This window comes from Cibotium barometz, chromosome 1, assembly GCF_041138505.1.
Source record: "Cibotium barometz isolate CiBa-2024 chromosome 1, ASM4113850v1, whole genome shotgun sequence".
NCBI lineage: Eukaryota > Viridiplantae > Streptophyta > Polypodiopsida > Cyatheales > Cibotiaceae > Cibotium > Cibotium barometz.
The window spans coordinates 31,004,265-31,022,911 of NC_141046.1; the positions used below are offsets into that span (position 1 = coordinate 31,004,265).

General features: G+C 41.9%; 1 protein-coding gene across 1 annotated transcript in view; it reads right to left on the reverse strand.

Annotated features, from left to right (window-relative positions):
- Positions 1-12,238, reverse strand: part of LOC147641867 (vacuolar cation/proton exchanger 3-like) — a 33,662-nt gene extending 21,424 nt beyond the window's left edge. Inside the window, exons 1-6 of the mRNA XM_086783525.1 lie at positions 12,117-12,238; positions 11,584-11,950; positions 9,804-9,871; positions 9,677-9,705; positions 6,912-7,108; positions 6,619-6,831 (exon numbers count right to left, since the gene is read on the reverse strand). Coding sequence (XP_086639651.1) covers positions 6,619-6,831; positions 6,912-7,108; positions 9,677-9,705; positions 9,804-9,871; positions 11,584-11,950; positions 12,117-12,238 — 996 coding nt within the window. The remainder of the gene's footprint in view (positions 1-6,618; positions 6,832-6,911; positions 7,109-9,676; positions 9,706-9,803; positions 9,872-11,583; positions 11,951-12,116) is intronic.
- Positions 12,239-18,647: the final 6,409 nt, after the last annotated feature.

Consider the following 18,647-nt stretch of genomic DNA (forward strand, 5'->3'; position numbering starts at 1 on the left):
ACGGGTATCGTACCTGAAAACTATGGCACTATTTAGAGACTAGTTTGGCAACCTTTGTTCATCATCAAGTTCATTGTGTTCAAGCAATCTTATAAGCAAAACATCCTCCGTCCAGAGTCTGTCTAGATTGCCATCAAAGCTCCTTACCCAGAGCACACGGGTGGGAAGACAATCATCAGTTTATAATCAAAGTTTACAAGAAGTAATATTGTTTACTCTCTACTTCTTTTTGCAATTCAGTGCTTTCCTGCTTCCACTATTGTGTTTACTTACAAAGATAGCTGAACCAAGAAAGCATCCATAATTATTTCAACAAACAAACGCCAAAACATTATCCCCTCCTCTGAATCCACAGATGGTAGAGCTAGGATTTTTGCAAGAGCCAAGTCCATAGCCAAATTTGCTAAAACCACAACATGCTTTACTTATAGATTGCTTGCTCTTTCATGTGGATATCCACCTATGGATGTATCCACAGCCATCCATGAAAGGTACAACCCCATCCAAATCTGTCTATTGCAGACCATAAATATTTAGAATAATGAACTTACATCTTGACATAGATCCTGGTTATGCATACCTATCTTTGATGCATACAAAGATAACTTGCTGATTCACAGCTTCTTTGGTGATCTGGTTGCTTCTACCCTTGGTCTTCGTTCAATTTCCCTTGGTCTTAGCTTGGGAATCTCTGTATTTGAATGTCAAGAATGACCATTGTCTTTATAGAGGGAAGTGATAGCAATTCGTATTCAAGTCGACTAGGGATTCTATGAGCCCAAAAAGTCATCCAAAAGGCCCTTTATTGTGTTCATATTGTGCCGAACTTGCATCCCAACTACTCATCCATATCCTAGGCTCCTCCGGGCAACTATTGGGCTGCTAAAATATTCTACCACATATTTTGCTTAGAAGGTTGTTGCTAGCAGGAAGCATGTCCACATTTGTTAGTGTCAATAAATTTGTTCTGCAGTATAGGAGATATTACTCATGTGGGCCAGCAGCTGCTAAAGAGTGGGTGTGGCCAGAGAAGCCGCCATCAACATTGCACCACCCTAAGGCTGCCATGCGGCATACATGCACATAAGTCAGCATCCATGGGCAACCCCATTTTTTCCAAGATTGCCCTCTCACGTTGGTCTCCCATATGGCTATCCATGACCTCTCACAAGCTTTAAGTGAGTGGACATTTGAGAGAGAATAAGCAAGATTTGTCAAACACTGAACATAAGTAGCAAAGGCATCATAAGCATCCTTATTCAAGTGGGTTGCATAAATATGTGGAACAATGCATGACTTGACACCCTCTAGAACTAGACCAAGAGGACAACTCATGACATGTCCCTAGACAAGGGTCACAACTTGCAGACTTCTCATCCAAAAGGCAGCTGTGGGTGTACTTGATGTCCGCAATTTTTTACATAAATATATTCTCATCGAATGACAAGAATAACAAGGCCTTAGGCATAGTTAAGAAAGAAGTGTCCACGTGGCACCCTCGTAAAGCAGTCAAAATACTAATGCTTGCCCCACTGTTCCTGTCAAATCCCCACGGATCTTCCCTCGTGATCGATCTTGGTTCGAAACTCGAATCCTACAAACAAACGAACAACAAACAAGCAAGGGGGTGCAGGCCTGACTCACCTCCCAACCATGACAGCCGTGGGCGAGCCCACAGTCTTGGCTGTCCCCACCGAGCCACGAGCTGAGCTAACTAGGTTGACGTACCGACCAATCTCCTCCTCGCGACGTCCCATACCGCCACGAAGCTGCCCTCGCGGGCCTCGAGACTGCTGCCGGCCTCGGCTGCATAAAGCAGGTGCACGTCTGCACTAGATCCAGGCTCCAAGACCATAGAGCTCTCACAAACTCGCGAGACTCTCTATAATACAATAACTAACCTTGGCCACCCTTTTATAGGCTCTTGGCCAGTCATCGGGCATCCACACTTGGCCGCCCGCCTGTCCATACTTGGATGCCCGCCCGTTAGTATTTCCCTAACTCAGCTCGTCAATCAGCCTGCCTAGTTCCAAGCTTTCCCAAGCCTCGAAACTAGTCTTGCATGCGTATAGCACACGGTAGATACACACTGTGCACATGACATACTCCCCTTCCTCTAAGAGCTCACTCCTGAGCTCACTGAAAAGCCAGGGTAATCTCTCCGAAGAGTAGTCAATGTCTCCCATGTAGCGTCCTCCTCAACACGATCCTTCCACTTGATCTTGTATTCCATGATAAGCGTATGATGCAATCTTCGTTCACGAAATCCAAGAATCTTTTCAGGTTCGTGCGGAACAAATGTCACGTCCTCGACATCTATAATTTCTTAAGGAGTAACTAACTGATCTGCTCCACCCAGTACTTCCTTAAGTCTACTGACATGAAATACAGGATGAACTTTCACATGAGAAGACAAATCCAATTCATATGCAACTGAACCAATCCGTCGTGTAACACGAAATGGTCCACAGTATCTAGGGGATAATTTCGGAGATCGACCTGTCCGTAAAGTCTCGGAATCTTTCGGAACTCGCAAATACACCATCGTTCCTTGAGAGACCTCTCTAGGTGAACAATGTCTATTAGAATAAAACCTGTCTCGGTCTTGAGCACTTCTAATAGATTCCTTTGCAACTTGTAACATTTCCTGCATATCTTGTAAAAAATTACGTGCTGCATCATGCTGAGGTCCTAAGAATCCTACTGTAACAGGTGATCTTGGTTGAAAACCATACATAAGCATGAAAGAACTAAACCCTGTACTCGTATGCTTAGTACTGTTATATGCAAATTCTAACATAGGAAGATAATCCTCCCATGAACTTTGTCTTTTGGATACATATGCTCGAAGCATATCCTCCAAAATCTGATTCACTCTTTCAGTCTGACCATCAGATTAAGGATGATCTGAGAAACTCAAATTCAAAGTTGTTTCCAACTTCTCAAAAACAAGTTTCCAAAAATCACTCGTAAACTTAGAGTCCCTGTCACACTGACTATGTCCTGCGGTAACCCGTACAGTCTAAACAATTGCTTGATAAACTGCCGAGCTAATTGCGTAGCTGTAATAGTCTTCCGGGTCGGTAAAAATCTAGCCATTTTTGTCAAGCAATCTACCACAACCCAAATAGAATCATGGCCTTGTGCGGAGAACTTCCTTTTATGCTTGTTCCCCTGCTCGGTAACGGGTTTCGTCTTGGAAGAGACCATCGTATCATCATAGATACGAGCTGAATGAATGGCCTCGTCCAATGTTTTACATTTGTTATTTTTAACCTGTAAATCGGTACGAGTCTGGTAAACCAGCTACGAAAAACCCCAAAAGAGTAGTGGGATCCATCTTTGTAGCTTTCATCTGCAAATCACGAAACTTCTGGAGGTAGACCTCATAAGTGAGATGCTGCGAGGTCATGGTCAAAGCTGAAAACCAGGCAACAACATCGTAATCATCCTCTTTCTTGAGGAATTCTTTCTTGAAGATATCTTCAAATTGTGCCCAAGTCATTGGCTTAGGTTGAGTTCCTTCTACCAAAGCAAAGCTTTGCCGGACAGGAAACCTGCTGCTAACTGGATCCTCTTTCCATCATCATATGGATGAAACTGAAAGTAAACTTGCCACTTATGTGGCCACGTGTCCACGATCTCCTTGGTTCGCTGCTTTTGCTCGCCCCCGAACGGTTCCGGAGTAATGTTGGGGCCTAAAGCTGAAGCCAAGGTATCCATACCCGAGAAAGTAGAGAGGGTAGTGGTCAATAGAGCGATGGAGTTCTGCAAAGCTTGCATCTGGGCTGCGATTTGTGCTTGACGTTCCGTCGAAGAAGCTTCGAGAGCTACTTTGAACTCTTGGAAATCTGATTTTGACACAAAATCGTCAAAAAGATCGGCATCGGTACCTTCCGTAGTAGCCGGCAAGCCTTCGCGTTCCATGAGGGGCTCCAACTCTGATTCTTGGGTCGACATCGTGAAGAGGGTACGTGGAGAGAAAATTCGATCTTTGCACAATGAAAGTGCGAGCGAACTTGAGAGCTTGAGAGCTTGAAAACTTGAGAACTTGAGAACTTGAGAGCTGTGTGGCAAGAAGCCCACGTGAGGGGTTTATAAAGGTTTTCCAAAAGCCAAAAAATCTTCAAAAGCTAAGCTTAGCTTTTGTTTTGCTTTTGTGTTTTTTTTTGGGAATATATATATATATATATATATATATATATATATATATATATATATATTAATATACATATATATGGATATATATATATTCTCTTTTCTTTTAAAAAAAAAATTAAATAAAACACCTTAGAAACCTTAGAAACCTTGGAGGAGTTGTTAAACCTTTAAAAAAAATTAAAAAAAACGAAAGCCCAAAACGAGTGCTTTCCTTGTTTTGTTTTTTTTTTCTCAACCCCCCCTGGATTAGCCACCGGCGCTGCTATTGATGTCACCATCGGCCTGCGCGAGTCGTCCCGCCGGCACCACCCTGCCTGCTTCTGTCGGCTGCTGCCGGTAGCTGCGCTTCACGCCAGCCTGCGCCTACCACGAGTGCCTGGGCGCCCGCCTGCCGGCCTGGTCTGGGCGCCGCCTGGGCTGGCTGCGCTAGCCTGGCTGCTTGGCGTAGGCGCTCCAGCGCTGCCTGGGCTGGCTACGCTAGCTTGGCCGCCTGGCTACACAGACACATGCGCCTGCCTGCCAGCCGCCGCCAATAGCATACTAGCGTCTCTCGCCAGCGCACTAACCTGGCAGCCTGCAAGCGATCCAGCACTTCTCTCGCTCTCTCTCTCATGCGCCAAAAAGCAACGAAAAGTAAACATGCTTTTTTCTGTTTTTCTCTCACGACTGTACATGCTACTGTACAACGATTCAGACCTCTTCTTTGCCAAGCAATCAACCCTTATTACACTACCATCTCCCATCAACATGGGGTTCTTTGATGAAGAAAAAACACATACCAAATCTGAAAACTGCAGTATGCACAGAAAAACAGCAAGCTTTTTAACACATACCGTTCTTCGACCTCATCTTCTCTACCTACCGACTTGCTCGTTCACGAGGTATGCTCTGATACCACTGTAAAATCCCCACGGATCTTCCCTCGTAATCGATCTTGGTTCGAAACTCAAATCCTGCAAACAAACGAACAACAAACAAGCAAGGGGGTGCAGGCCTGACTCACCTCCCAACCATGACAGCCGTGGGCGAGCCCACAGTCTTGGTTGTCCCCACCGAGCCACGAGCTGAGCTAACTAGGTTGACGTACCGACCAATCTCCTCCTCGCGACGTCCTATACCGCCACAAAGCTGCCCTCGCGGGCCTCGGTTTGCATAAAGCAGGTGCACGTCTGCACTAGATCCAGGCTCCAAGACCATAGAGCTCTCACAAACTCGCGAGACTCTCTATAATACAATAACTAACCTTGGCCACCCTTTTATAGGCTCTTGGCCGGTCATCGGGTGTCCACACTTGGCCGCCCGCCCGTCCATACTTGGGTGCCCACCCGTTAGTATTTCCCTAACTCAGCTCGTCAATCAGCCTGCCTAGTTCCAAGCTTCCCCAAGCCTCGAAACTAGTCTTGCATGCGTATAGCACACGGTAGATACACAGTGTGCACATGACAGTTCCACAACTCTAATGAGAAGGATCTCTATACCCAATCCTCATTACAATGTACTCCAATTGCTTGTAAGGAAAAACTAGTGCCAAAGAGCCAAGGGACAAGGTTGTTTGACACCACCCCTGATCTTACAAAATCTTGTTGTTTTTATCTCTTGGAGGCTTGAGCATAGTAACAAGAAATGGTCGTTTCCTAGTAAAAATGTGTAAACTGTTTCTCTCGAGATGCCGACTCTATTTCCCATTTCCTAAGCTCCTCTCAAGGTTTTCCCCCCCGTCATTTTTCCTTCTTAATTTTGATTTTCCCCAAAATTTTCTTGCCATCTCTTCCAAATTATGATCCACCCCACGTTTCTCCTCAATTTTTCTCATCAGTTTTATTTGATTTACACATGCTATAAAAGCCTGCCTTCTTCTCTTGGTGGGCCAATTAGCCCCCTAAGAAGACTTTTGTACCTTCCTTTTAGCGTCCGTGAGAGACAGCACATTTCATGTATACTAGATAATGTTAAAGACTAGTTTCCTACTTTCAAGCCGTTTCCATTCTATAGACATCAATTCGTTTCCGTTCCTGGTTTCAAGCTGTTTCCGTTCCATAGACATCAATTCGTTTCAGTTTCTAATGGAGGAGGTTGAATCTCTATCCCATCTAGACCATTGTATATATCAGAGGGTTATCCCATCTAAACACCGATGGACCCATTTCTCTTAGGGGAGATTATCTCAATTCTGAAACCAGTGCACCATGCTCAAATGATGGAGGCCAGAAAGAGACAATAAGGCATCTATTGACGTATATTTCTGACTCCCAAGCATGCAAGGCTGTCCTCTTCAGCGTTTCAAACAATTTTCATTCCGATTGAAGCAAGCATGTTCTACATGTTTGTAATGCAAAACACCCATGCAACCAATGTGTTTAGAATTCTTGCATGTATCATACACATTCAGAAAAATAATCTTCCTCGCCTATGCACGTGCTTTTCACAAACTTACTAACAGAGGAAAGAAATACTGACCTCACTTGGAGTATCATACATCTGTTTGTGGCTTTTCAATTGGAAGTAGAGGTAACAAACATATGCTAGTAACATGATACAACTGCTGAATCTTGATAAATTCAATTCTGATATGCCATCATGAACTTCTGTGTGTGTGGAATGCAAGACTGCAGGGAAAAGGAGTCCCATGACTGCCATCAACAGAAGACCGGAATTCACAACAGCAGTAGCCTGCAATATAAGTGGTGAGGATAAAAATTTTCATAAGAAAATCCATGCAAAACCAAGGCCAAAACCAAAACAGCTTGTACCTGGCTGAACTTTTGATCTTGATGAAGGTGTACAATACCACCTGAGAAGAAGGCACAACCCAGCACCAGCAGCATGTTGGATAAAATGGACCCCAAGAGAGAGAGTTGCACTACGCGGATCAACCCATTTTTGAGAGCAAACAAACATATGATTATTTCGGTAGCGTTTCCAAACGTAGCATTCACAAGCCCCCCCACTGCCACGAAAAGGAAACCACGCTGGTAAGAAGGGAGACGCGACACACACACACACACACACACACACAGTACACACCTACCTTCAAACCAAATCATTCATCATAAGTTATTAACATTCAAACTCCAATAAAGAACACTAGTTCTGTCAGAAATTCTCAACATAAAATGTTGCGCATTTACCAATCAATGTTGCAAATGACCCACCAACCCCGAGCGGGCTATGTCATTTATCAATCAATCAGGTCGGATCATGTACCTAGCCCAACCCGGTTGCCTGGTGCTGCAACTCCTCATTTGTAAATCACTCATCTGTCTTCACTTTATGTGCACCCTTGCATCCTCTTTGCATGAAACCTCGATATCCCATTGCAGCTTCTGGCATCTGCACTAGGACATTGTACACAACCCCTCTTTTGTCAATCACTCGCATCTGACCGAGTGCCTAGCCCACCTCGGGTGCCTATATATAGACCTCTGGTGCAGCCACTCATTTATCAATCAATGGCCCTTGCATCCTCTTTGTATACACAACCTCTGTCTCACTGGTTTTAGTTCAGCCCATCAAACCTCCCCGGATAGCAGTGCATGGGTGGGAAGCACAATCCATGTGTTTTAACAGTAATTTCAATGGCATCTTCTTTCACTCATTGTATGCACTTGCAATTTCAGCCTTGGTTTTGCGCATGAAAAATATGTGGTGCCTACCACATTCTTACAAATATTTGGGAACCACTGCTTGCATGTCTTTTGAGGCTTCCAAAATCAAATTCTATCCAAACCTCCAAATTCTTGCCACGTGGTACCTTTGTGAAACTCTTCCTTAAGATAATACTAGTTGGGAACCCATGTTTCGCACTTCTTTTGAGGCTTCCAAAACCAAATTCTACCCAAACCTCCTCCTCCCCTTCCCAAACCTCCAAATTCTTCCCACGTGGCAGCTTTGTGAAACTCTTCCTTAATATAGAGATAGAGATACAGAAGAACATTTCTTGTGTACACCAGTGGTGTTGATTTTCGAAGGCCACCCACCCTTGCCCTTCAAAATTGAGGGTTTGGTGAAATTTAGCTAGTTTTGTTTTTGGTATTTTAGTGTAGTTTTTTATAGGAATTTTAAATTTTTGTAAGTATCTTATAGTAAAAATGCTCAAAAATGTGCATGAAGCCCGTCAAAAAGTAACTATATACACCATTGACACGATTTGATAAGCAACTATGTACACCATTGACACGATTTGATGTGATATTGGGAATGCCACATAAGGGTAAAGCCCCTAAAATAGATTCTCTCTCTAAGCACCATGTTGTTTTTCACATAGGAAAGGACACTGTTACTAATAGGGGTTACTATCCCACATGCAAGTTTCAAAAGGAAAATAGTAGAGAAGATAGATGTCCACAAAACTATTTGACTACCTTCCGGACTATACAACATATGGTAGACTGTGGTTGCTTTCACAATAATTAAAACCCCCGGCTACAAGATTTCTAAGTGTAGACAAATTACAACCAATCGGTTGTAATTACAACCAATCGGTTGTAATTACAACCAATCGGTTGTAATTACAACCCATTGGTTGGCAAACACTAAAAAAGCCTTAGGTTGTTTACCTAGCCAGGTTGTAAATCATGCCCATGTCACTTAGCATACACAATGGTTTTTACATGTGAAACTGAGGATGCCACAAGTTGATGGATTTTTTAAATGGCCCTTATCATCCCTCTTGCTCTTGCAACTCTTGCTTGCAAGAGTAGCTCAATGCTCGTAAGTAAGTGAAAGGTGAATAAGGATGACACAAGAAGTCATAAAATGGCAGATGGTTGCATCCAAAGGGTCAATATTGGAAAAGATAGGCTCGCTTCAACCCTAGGGCCAGTTCAACTTTTGAATAATCGTTCTCAGAATGGTGGGTGAAGGAAGAATTTAAACCTCCTCAAAACTTTCCAGTTTTTACTAATGGAAGTGTGAAGATAATGTTTGTTCAAAGTTATAGTTCCCTCTTTTTATTTTGGGGGAAGTAGTTCTGCACCCAGCTACTGCTCTTCCCCACCCGTGCACTGGCCCACCAAAGAGAGGACATACAGTTTTTTGCCATGTGGTTGTAGCTCCCGAAGCAGTGTGGGTCATGAGCTCGAATCCCCCCACAAGTGACAAATATTGCCTAGGGGCAAGCACTCACTTGGCACTTTCAGGCGAAGAAAAAACTGCTTCTATCAAAGGATATGAAAAAAATAGTTATAATTTCCTCTTTAACCCATATGTGGTGAGAAGGATCCATGTACTAATTCCACCAATGTCACAAAAAAACCGTCCTTCAGGCGTAATTTCCATGTCTCAAATTGAGTGCCTAGCCTTGAATTTAAAGATTCAAAATTTGCGAAATTTTAGTTGCAAAAACGGTTGGTTAGTCGACTCGTTTTTACAATAAAAAACGGTTGAGCATGAGGCCATCCTTTTTTAATCATTGGGTAGAAAAAAAAGTTTATGCCATCATATGAAGGACCATAAAGGGTGGCAGAGTGCAAACATTAATTTGGACAATGTATTTGACAAAGTCAAGTGAACAAACCTGTGGGCCCTGTGTAAAATGCCAGCTGTCTGCATGCACAAGAGAGCAGGTTGTCAGAATGGGGGAACCAATATAAATAATCGAAACGAGGCACACAAAAACTAAAACTGTGGTGCTAAAAACTTACTCTGTGACGAAACCAAGTCTCTCGGCAAGAGGAACAATACCAAGAAGGCTAAACGCGAAAAGAAAGGCCTGTTCAGTACAGAAACACACTCGTTAACCCATGTTTCGCCATGCCCAAACCTTACGAACCGAAGTCCACCTCATATAATTATTATCAGCAGGAAATAGCTGCCCTACAATATTCTATGCAGCAACTTGCAAGGAGATAATACTCATAATCTTCCACATGAATTATTTAGCCATACTCTCCAAACAATATTCATGAACTACAGTCGATTTCATAATTATCAACAGGACATAGCCCTGCAAAATTCTATGCAAGCAAGGAGATAAATTATACTCACTTCAAAGTTTCCATAGCTTAGATCCCTGATCTTCAGCATACATCATAGCTATGACTTGTTCATGTGAAATTTGCACATGAAAGTAACAACCACATTCAAAGACAACAGTCTGAGTTACAGGATAAGTTGGCCTAAGCTTATGGAGCTCTAGCAATAATTGAGGAGATGATACTCTAAGGTATTGACAAAGAGAACTTGGAGCACCTGTTCTCTTGGTTAATTATGGAATATCTATGGTCATGTAGTGATAACTTTATGGACTAGGCCTCTTGCACAGAGATTTCTCAGCCAAGCTAATTGCTAGGAAAAATCACGAAACCCATGGAGTGTAATCCATTTTGAGGTACACGCCCTATGGCCTTCACAAGGTGTTGGTTCCTTGGTTGCCTTTATAGTAAAAGGCTATGAAGAGACATGTCGTTACTTGTGATGGAGCCTTATGTGACCCCATCACAAGCAACACCGAACCGCCCCAGAATAGCTCCTCACAGATGAATCGATCTTGGTCATCTTCAATTAAACACGCACAACACAACCTACGCAGCGCTGATCACGCTTCGCACTCCATTCCTTCACAATAAAGGCCACCTACAATCGGAAACACCTCCCTGCCATCCAACTCTGGCTCTGTTGGAGTGAGAATTGTAATTGCCTTTAGATAATAGCTATAGCTGTGTGGTAGTTGTCATGTGAGAATTGTAATCGCCAAGTAACAGTTCGTATTGAATCATCTAGACACCATGCCTTCCGATCAATTGGTTTCATCTAAACAGATAATCCTGCGTATCATCTTCTGTTGTACAAGAGGCAAGAGGGGAGGAATCTCTCTAAAACCCTTCAAGCAGAATATATCCTTTTCCGCATAGTATTGAGATCATCTGAACATCATGCCTTCAGTATTTGTCTCATAAAAATTAACACGCAAAACAAATTAAGGACTCTGAGCAGTTTCTAAGGCTAAGCTTGTAGCTAATTTTTTCATGTAAAACCACCCTTAATTGATCCTAATTATCATGCTCGGCCTGCTCTGATTGTGGCTCTGCTTCTGTTGCTGGTATTTGATGATAGGACTCTTCTCACGTTATTCTATGTCATGTTATAAGACAACAAATAAAGGCTCAAGAGTGTTGCTCACTTTGGACCCATGATTGACCCGTTGTGGACTCTAGTGCATGTTGTATAGATGGGTGAATAAAGCTTTTTGTAGGTGCTCCTCATAAAGCTTTGTATACTGTGTGATATAAAATCAAGCTTACACAGTGTGCACAAACAAGAGGGAGCTTGGTAGGCAAAGAAGTCGAAGAACTTACATAAGAAAAGCAAAGAACGCGAACTGCATGGCTGCTTTTAGAAAAACAAGCAGGGAGCTTGGTAGGAAAGCAAAGAAAGCGAACAGCATGGGCGCTGCTTGTAGACAATTTTATCAGATAGAAATACCTGGCTCCAACCGCGGGCTTTAATAACGAGAGAGGCGATGATGGCTGGAAGCATCCACCAAAGCTTGCTTCGGAACAAGGCCAGGCAAAAGCTCTTCAGGCTTGTGCTTGATCGTACCAGTACGACGTGCGATTGAGAGCGAGCACGCAGCAAGTAGCTCTTAGAAGACGTCAAAGCTGTCGAAGCAACCTTATCCCCGTTTCCGAGCGCATCGTCATCATGAGCTTCCTCCTGCAGTACCGCATCGTCATCATGAGCTTCCTCCTGCAGTACCGCTTCATCGTGAGCACACGCAGTTGATCCGGGTTGCTGCTGCACGTTGAAATCCATAGCATGCTCTGCATGACCGGCCGCCGCCATCTTAGATCTGCAGTAGTTGATCACAGGGCTTCACAGAAAAGAAAAAAGCTAGAATTTATAGGCTTCGCGCTCGCAGCCAAATATACTGTAGACAATTTCAAATAATTTCCAATTATATATGGCGTTTTCGCCACCACGTGCACACGCGACAGACGAAAAACACAGAAGCTCACAACCGCGTCGCTCTCCTGTCAGGAAACGCAGCCCCGTCACGCTCCTGTCTCTCTCTCTCATGGCAGCGAGAATTGTGAACCTCAGCATGTGTCTCGACCAGCTTCAGCTCGCCTTCTGCCATTGATACAACAGCTGTACCAATGTCAATAGAGTATCTTGAGATTAATAGGGTTCGGTTTTTCGCTTCAAACAGATCATACAAGGCTCCATCTTCAACAAAGTGTTCTCGCCGCAGTCTGTAGCTTCGCCACTAATCAACAATAATTAACGTTCACAAAACTAGGGTCATATATATATATATTTTTTGCCTCAGACAGATGTAGAGGAGTCCAATAATTAACTCCCATCTTCTTCTTCAGCCTGCTCTCACAACAGTCAGCACTGTCGCCAACTTGAAGATCAGCTACAGAATGGGATCCCAAATTTAGGATTAGGGTGTTTGTTCCTTGCTTTTGGCGCATACCATTCATGAGAGAACTATGCATCTTTTGCCTCGAAAACACTCTGAAAGTTCACAAAATCCAACTATTTTCCACCATTCTCAGATAAGGACGAACGTTAGCTGTACCCTTTGCCTTTGTTATTTTGTTTTCACCTCAAGCTTTTTGCTAAGGAGTCAGGACTATACTCAAATGAGGGGTACATCTAGTGTTGTTCATGAGATCAAATTGAAGGAGGGAGCTAAGCCAATAGCTCAAAAATTAAGGAGATTAGGGACAATACCAAGGCAGATTCTAGAGACAGAGGTCACTAAGTTGCTACTACAGGTTAGTTTCATATATCGAGTTGATGATGTAGAATGGGTGTTCCCTATAGTTATATATTGTTCCTAAGAAGGGTAATAAGTGGAGAATCTATGTGGATTATAAACCACTGAATGTTGCTACAAAGAGACATCATTACCATCTTCCCTTTCAGAATGAAATTTTGGATCAGGTGGTAAGGAATGAAAGGTATTCAGTTTGTGATGGATTTAGTGGATATTATCAAATTAGAATAACTCCTCAGGATCAAAAAAAGACCAACTTTATTAATCCATGGGGAGTGTTTTGCTACAAAGTGATAATTTTTGGATTGCTCAATGCCTATGCCAGTTTTCAGAGTTGGGTGGATAAGATCCTTGCCCCATACTTGGGAATCTTTGTTAGAATATTAATGGACAATTTTTGTGTATATACTGACCGGCTGATACATGTAGAGAGGCTTGACATTGTCTTTAATCATCTTGATGATGATGGAGCCCAGCTCAATCCAGCAACGTGCAAGATAGCAAGGACTAGGGTAGTGCTCTTGGGAGACATGAGGTGAGTGAGAATGGCATAGCCCGAGACCCTTTAAAGGTAGAGAGATTATTGCAAATGGAAAGCCCCAGGTCAACCAAGGAGTTAATGAGCTTTGTTCAAAATCTCAAGTATCTATCTAGATTTTTCTGTATACTAGCTGAGTATGTTTACCCTTTGCAAAAAGCTAGTCACAGCAAGATCCATTTAAGTAGAGTCATGTAGAAGAGGATGCTTTTGAGAGTCTCAAAGATATGTTGTCTACCCTGATAAAGATAAGAGGATGCTTTTGAGAGTCTTAAAGATAAGCTATCTACCCTACTAACAATGATGCCCCCAGACTGGAGCCAACCCTTTTCTCTGAGCCTCAGTGTTGGGAAACATGCAGTGGGAGTAGTGCTGATTGCAGAAAGAAACAAAGCAATCATATATGAGACCTATTTTTTATATCAGTAGGAAGAAGGGTGAGATTGAAAAGGCTTGGCATGAGGTTGAGCTATTGGTTTAGACACCTTATTTGATCTATAGACCTTTTGTAGTTCTCACCTCCTGTAATCTTCTACCTCATGTGATGACATATCCTCGTGACAACCCAAAGGTACAAAAGTGGTTCATGACATTACAGGAGTTTGACATGAGTTTTATCAAGGAAAATAGTGTAAGGCCCCATATGACAGACATGCTAACCTATAAAGAGGTTCAGGTTAAACCAAGCCCATTAAGGATATTGACAAGCAAGTGGATGCATGAAGAATTACTAGATATAGATGTGACTCTATTATTTGATGGGGGTTTTAAAGGAGTCTTGGTAAAGGGGGTACTGGGTTTGATTTTGTAAGCAAACAAGGTCAAGAGCTATGGTTTGGCAGCTACGAAATACATGTTAAAAGCAACAATGAGGCTGAGTATTGTAGCCTCAGTTTGGGTCTTGAAGAGTGTAGACAAAGGAAGGTGAAAAGATTGGTTATAAAGGGTGATTATTTGCTTGTTATAAGGCAGGTACAAGGTACTTGGAAAGTTAATAAGGATTAGATGAAAACCTGGTTCTTTAGGGTGAGGAAGCTCCTTAATTTTTTCCAGTCCTTTTAGATCTGGCATGTATCCAGGGAGGACAACATGAGCACACATGAGTTAGCAGAGCAGTTTTTTGCAAGGATTTACATGGTGTGACAATCCAAAGACCATTATATCAAGACACATAATCCCTTAAGGAAGAGCAGGTCATTCTGAAAGGTTTTGCAAGAAGAGGATTGGATGCTTCAAAAAGGAGGGTTATTGTCAAAAGGGCTATGAGTTATGTATGGGTGGTAGCATGATAAGCTGGCTGCTTTGTGGCAGTTTGGCAAGAAGTGGGACATTTTTGAGCCTCTCGAATCCGTGTCCGAGGTATCTCAGGCGAGTTCAAAATGACCAATCAGCTGCCCGCGGGGCGGGCACATATCTTGGTCGAGATATGTACCAGCCATGTAGGTTCATGAAAACTAGCCATGCAATATCTCGGGCGAGATACATGGCACCATGATCAGGCAATCTAGTTAGCATCTCAACGTATCTCGATATCGAGATAGCTAGAGTTGCTGACTAGATTGCTCGGTCATGGTGGCGTGCCAACTCAGCATGTATATTTATATCTCGGGCGAGATATGAAAATCGATAAAAAGTTTCTCGGGCAAGATAATTATATATTTATCATATCTTGGGTGAGATACGTAAATCAAATTAAGTATATATTTATCAAGCGAGATACGTAAATCAAATTAATTATATATTTATCATATCTCGAATGAGATACGTAAATCTAATTAATTATATATTTATCATATCTCAGGCGAGATACGTAAATCGAATTAATAATTTATATTTTTGTCATATCTTGGGCAAGATACGTAAATCGAATAAATAATTTATATATTTATCATATCTCAGGTGAGATACTTAAATTGAATTCATAATTTATATATTTATCATATCTCAGGCGAGATATTGAAAGCGAAAATGAATTTTGGTGCCACGTATCTCGCCCGAGATATGTGCACCCTAAAATTCCCAAACTTTTCATGTCTTTCATTATCTACCACCCTTTTCTCAACTTTTTCAGAGCTATTCATGAGCACTTGTCGACATTTCCCTGGAGCTTGAACAAATTGCTGGCTGCCAATCTCGCCCAAGCTACCCCACATCTCTGTTATCAAACCCAGAGTTTTGCCCGGAGATAAGCCCCCTAGTTTAATTAGTAATCATTTTTTAAAGCTTGGAGTAAAACATTTCCATTAAAACCTTAGTTAATGTAACTTGGTTATTGTAAAGCATAATTAATAAAACCAGCGTGCATTCGTTTATATGCGAGTCTGCATTTGTTTATGTGTGAGTTTGCATTCAAAACCAATAATTAAGGAAACCATTAAGCAGGTTGATTAAATGATCAAAAACATAGAAGCTGCTCAGATTTTAGTCGTTTTATGCATGACAATGTTTCAAAACCCATCCAAACCCATTAAGTAGATTATTGCATGAAGACTCTATGCATAAGGGCTTAATGCATGACGCCCTATGCAACATGAATTATGGCTTCATGCATGAAGCCTTTACGCATAAGGGCTTATTGCATGAAGCCTTATGCAAGATGCATTATGGCTTCTTGCATGAAGCCTTTATGCGTAGAGGCTTTATGATTAAGCCTCAAAGGTTTATGCATAGATGACTTATGCATAAAGGCCTTATGCATGAAGGCTTAAGCATAAGGCCTTTATGCATAAAGGCTTAATCATAGGGATTTATGCATAGAGGCGTTATGCTTAAGCCTCAAAGCTTTATATGTAGAGGCTTTATGCATAAGGTCGTATGCATAAAGGTTTAATCATAAGGCCTTATGTTCACCACATCCCCCATATGCCATAATTCTACTATCCCCCTATGCTTAGAGGTGAGCCTGAATGGCTTTATGTTTGGGCGGTGACCTAGATGCATCAGTCTTGCTGTGTTTTCCCCATCTCTGTTTAAATAATTAATGATGAAAACAACATTTTAGGGAGATATTATGCTCTCCTAACTAAGCTAATATTCTTATCATTAATAACTATGTAGTACTCCTCTAGGAACCTTACATGCCATAGTACTAGCGAAGTGTCCAACCAACCACTCACACTCCTTGGCACATATGCATGTATCACCAACCCTGCAACCTATCATTGCTCCTAAAGCAAAGAGGTTCTTTTGTCCATCATTAACAAAAGACCCTCTTGTCCCATGTAGACTACAATGACCCCGCAACAATAGCATTTCTAAATTTTTTTTCAAGCCTACATGGTTGGCCCCCCAAGCGGCAAGAATAGAAGTTACCTTGTTGCTCGTACACGTCGTTTTCTTGCTCCACTTCGGGTTGCCAAGGTTTCTAGGACTGACGCTTTCTTTTCCGTTGTCGAAAGCCTACTGGAAGCTTCTTCAGGCTTGCAAGGTGTCGTTGCTTGTTTCGTGCATCCTATTTAACTGCATTCATCTTGTCCCGTTCAATATCAAAGGCCTGCTTAAGCAACAAGTTGTTCTTCTGGAGCTCCTGATTCTGAGTTTTCAAGTTGTTCACCACTTCTTCAAGCCTATCAATGTCCTTCTTGTGTTGCTGCTGCAACTCATGCCATAAGCCTAAAAAATGCACTCTTGAATGCGATTCCTGAGCTGCAACAAAAGAAAGCCTCCTACAATAGCCAAATAGACCATTAGCTCCGTCACCTACATACATAAGAAATGTAGTGATATTAACAAAATGAGGTGGAGCATTGGTGAGCAGGTCAATAGGGTATATGAATCCATTCGTCTAGAGTTCAATACATTTTCGCCCTTGTGAGTGATCGAAGAGAACCCAATGGCACATTAGTCACACCACTGGTTTTTGAGCTGCGGATGAAAGCATACAGTAGCCAAATCTACATGTAACCTGAACTTTGGTGCTCTGTTAGATATATCTTCAAGTGGCATTTTCTTTAGAGTTAGGCAATGCTGAAAAGAGCTTCTTGCAGAACACAATGCGAGAGGGAGGATAGGGTATTCTGAGGAGAGTGCAATGAAGTTTTGCTGTAAAAAATATTAGAAGATCATAGATGGAGTGATTAGGTAATAGGAGAAAGGACAAGGAAGATGGCAAGAGGCATAGAAGATGGTAGATTGAGGTTTTGTAGCATAATACAGTAGAGAGAGAGAGAGATGTAGATTGTGACGGAAGTAGGGGATATGTATACTAAACAATGCAAGAATGGAAAGTGGTAAGCTCTGAAGCTATGGAGGTTGACAGAGGGATTTTCTGCACTTCAATGTGGGAAAGACATGAGAGAGAGAGAGAGAGAGAGAGAGAGAGAGTAGAAAATGATAAAAAGATGAGGCATGGAGGATGAGAGAGTGTGAGATATCAGCATTTGGAAGTGCAGAGGTTATGGAAGCTTACTAATCAGAGATGCAGAGCCATGGCACACCCAAATGTGAGAAAGGGGAAGAGAAAGAGAGTTGTAGTGAGACGAGGGCATCTTAGAGAGAGAATGTAGAGAGAGAAAGTGGGGGTCCTAAAAGTGGAGGGAAGAGAGGAGGGAAGGCTTTTCAGCCATTTGAATTTGGTGAAACCAAAAAGTTACCCCCAATTTAGCTCAAGCAAATATATATTTGAAAAAATAGAAATTCAAATAATGATTGCATAAAGATCCCCTTGTCAGGCCTAGTCAAATTTTGCATAGAGTCCTTAAGCAAAAGTACTTAAAAACATAATATGGCAGCTTAAAGGGCCCCCATAGACCTCAACCTTCCCCTAATGGACTACAGGATTATTCTATTAGTTATGAGAAAGGTAAAAGATGACCAATTAATTTTGAGAGAGGTGATTTAGTTTATGTAAAAGTTATTGAAAAGTAAAAAGCTTTAAAAAATGAAAAATTTCCAAAGTTAAGTCCAAAGTATTGTGGTCCTTATAAAATACTTAAATTTTTTTAGAAGTGTAGCGTATAAGGTAGCTTTACCTAAAGGTTCTAGAGTACATCTAGTCTTTCATGTTAGTAGACTGAAACGCAATGACAACGTCATTGAAATTGGAAAGTTAGATCATATAAGAACGATCACCTTGGGAAAGAGTGGCTACACTGAAGAAAAGGTTTCCTAAGTTTTGTTTTTGGAGGACGAAAACTTTTCTTTCAAGGGGGAAGAAACGTTATGAGACTGATAGGAAACACTAAAAGGTAAGACTAGGGAATATTATTTATATGTAAAAGGTTT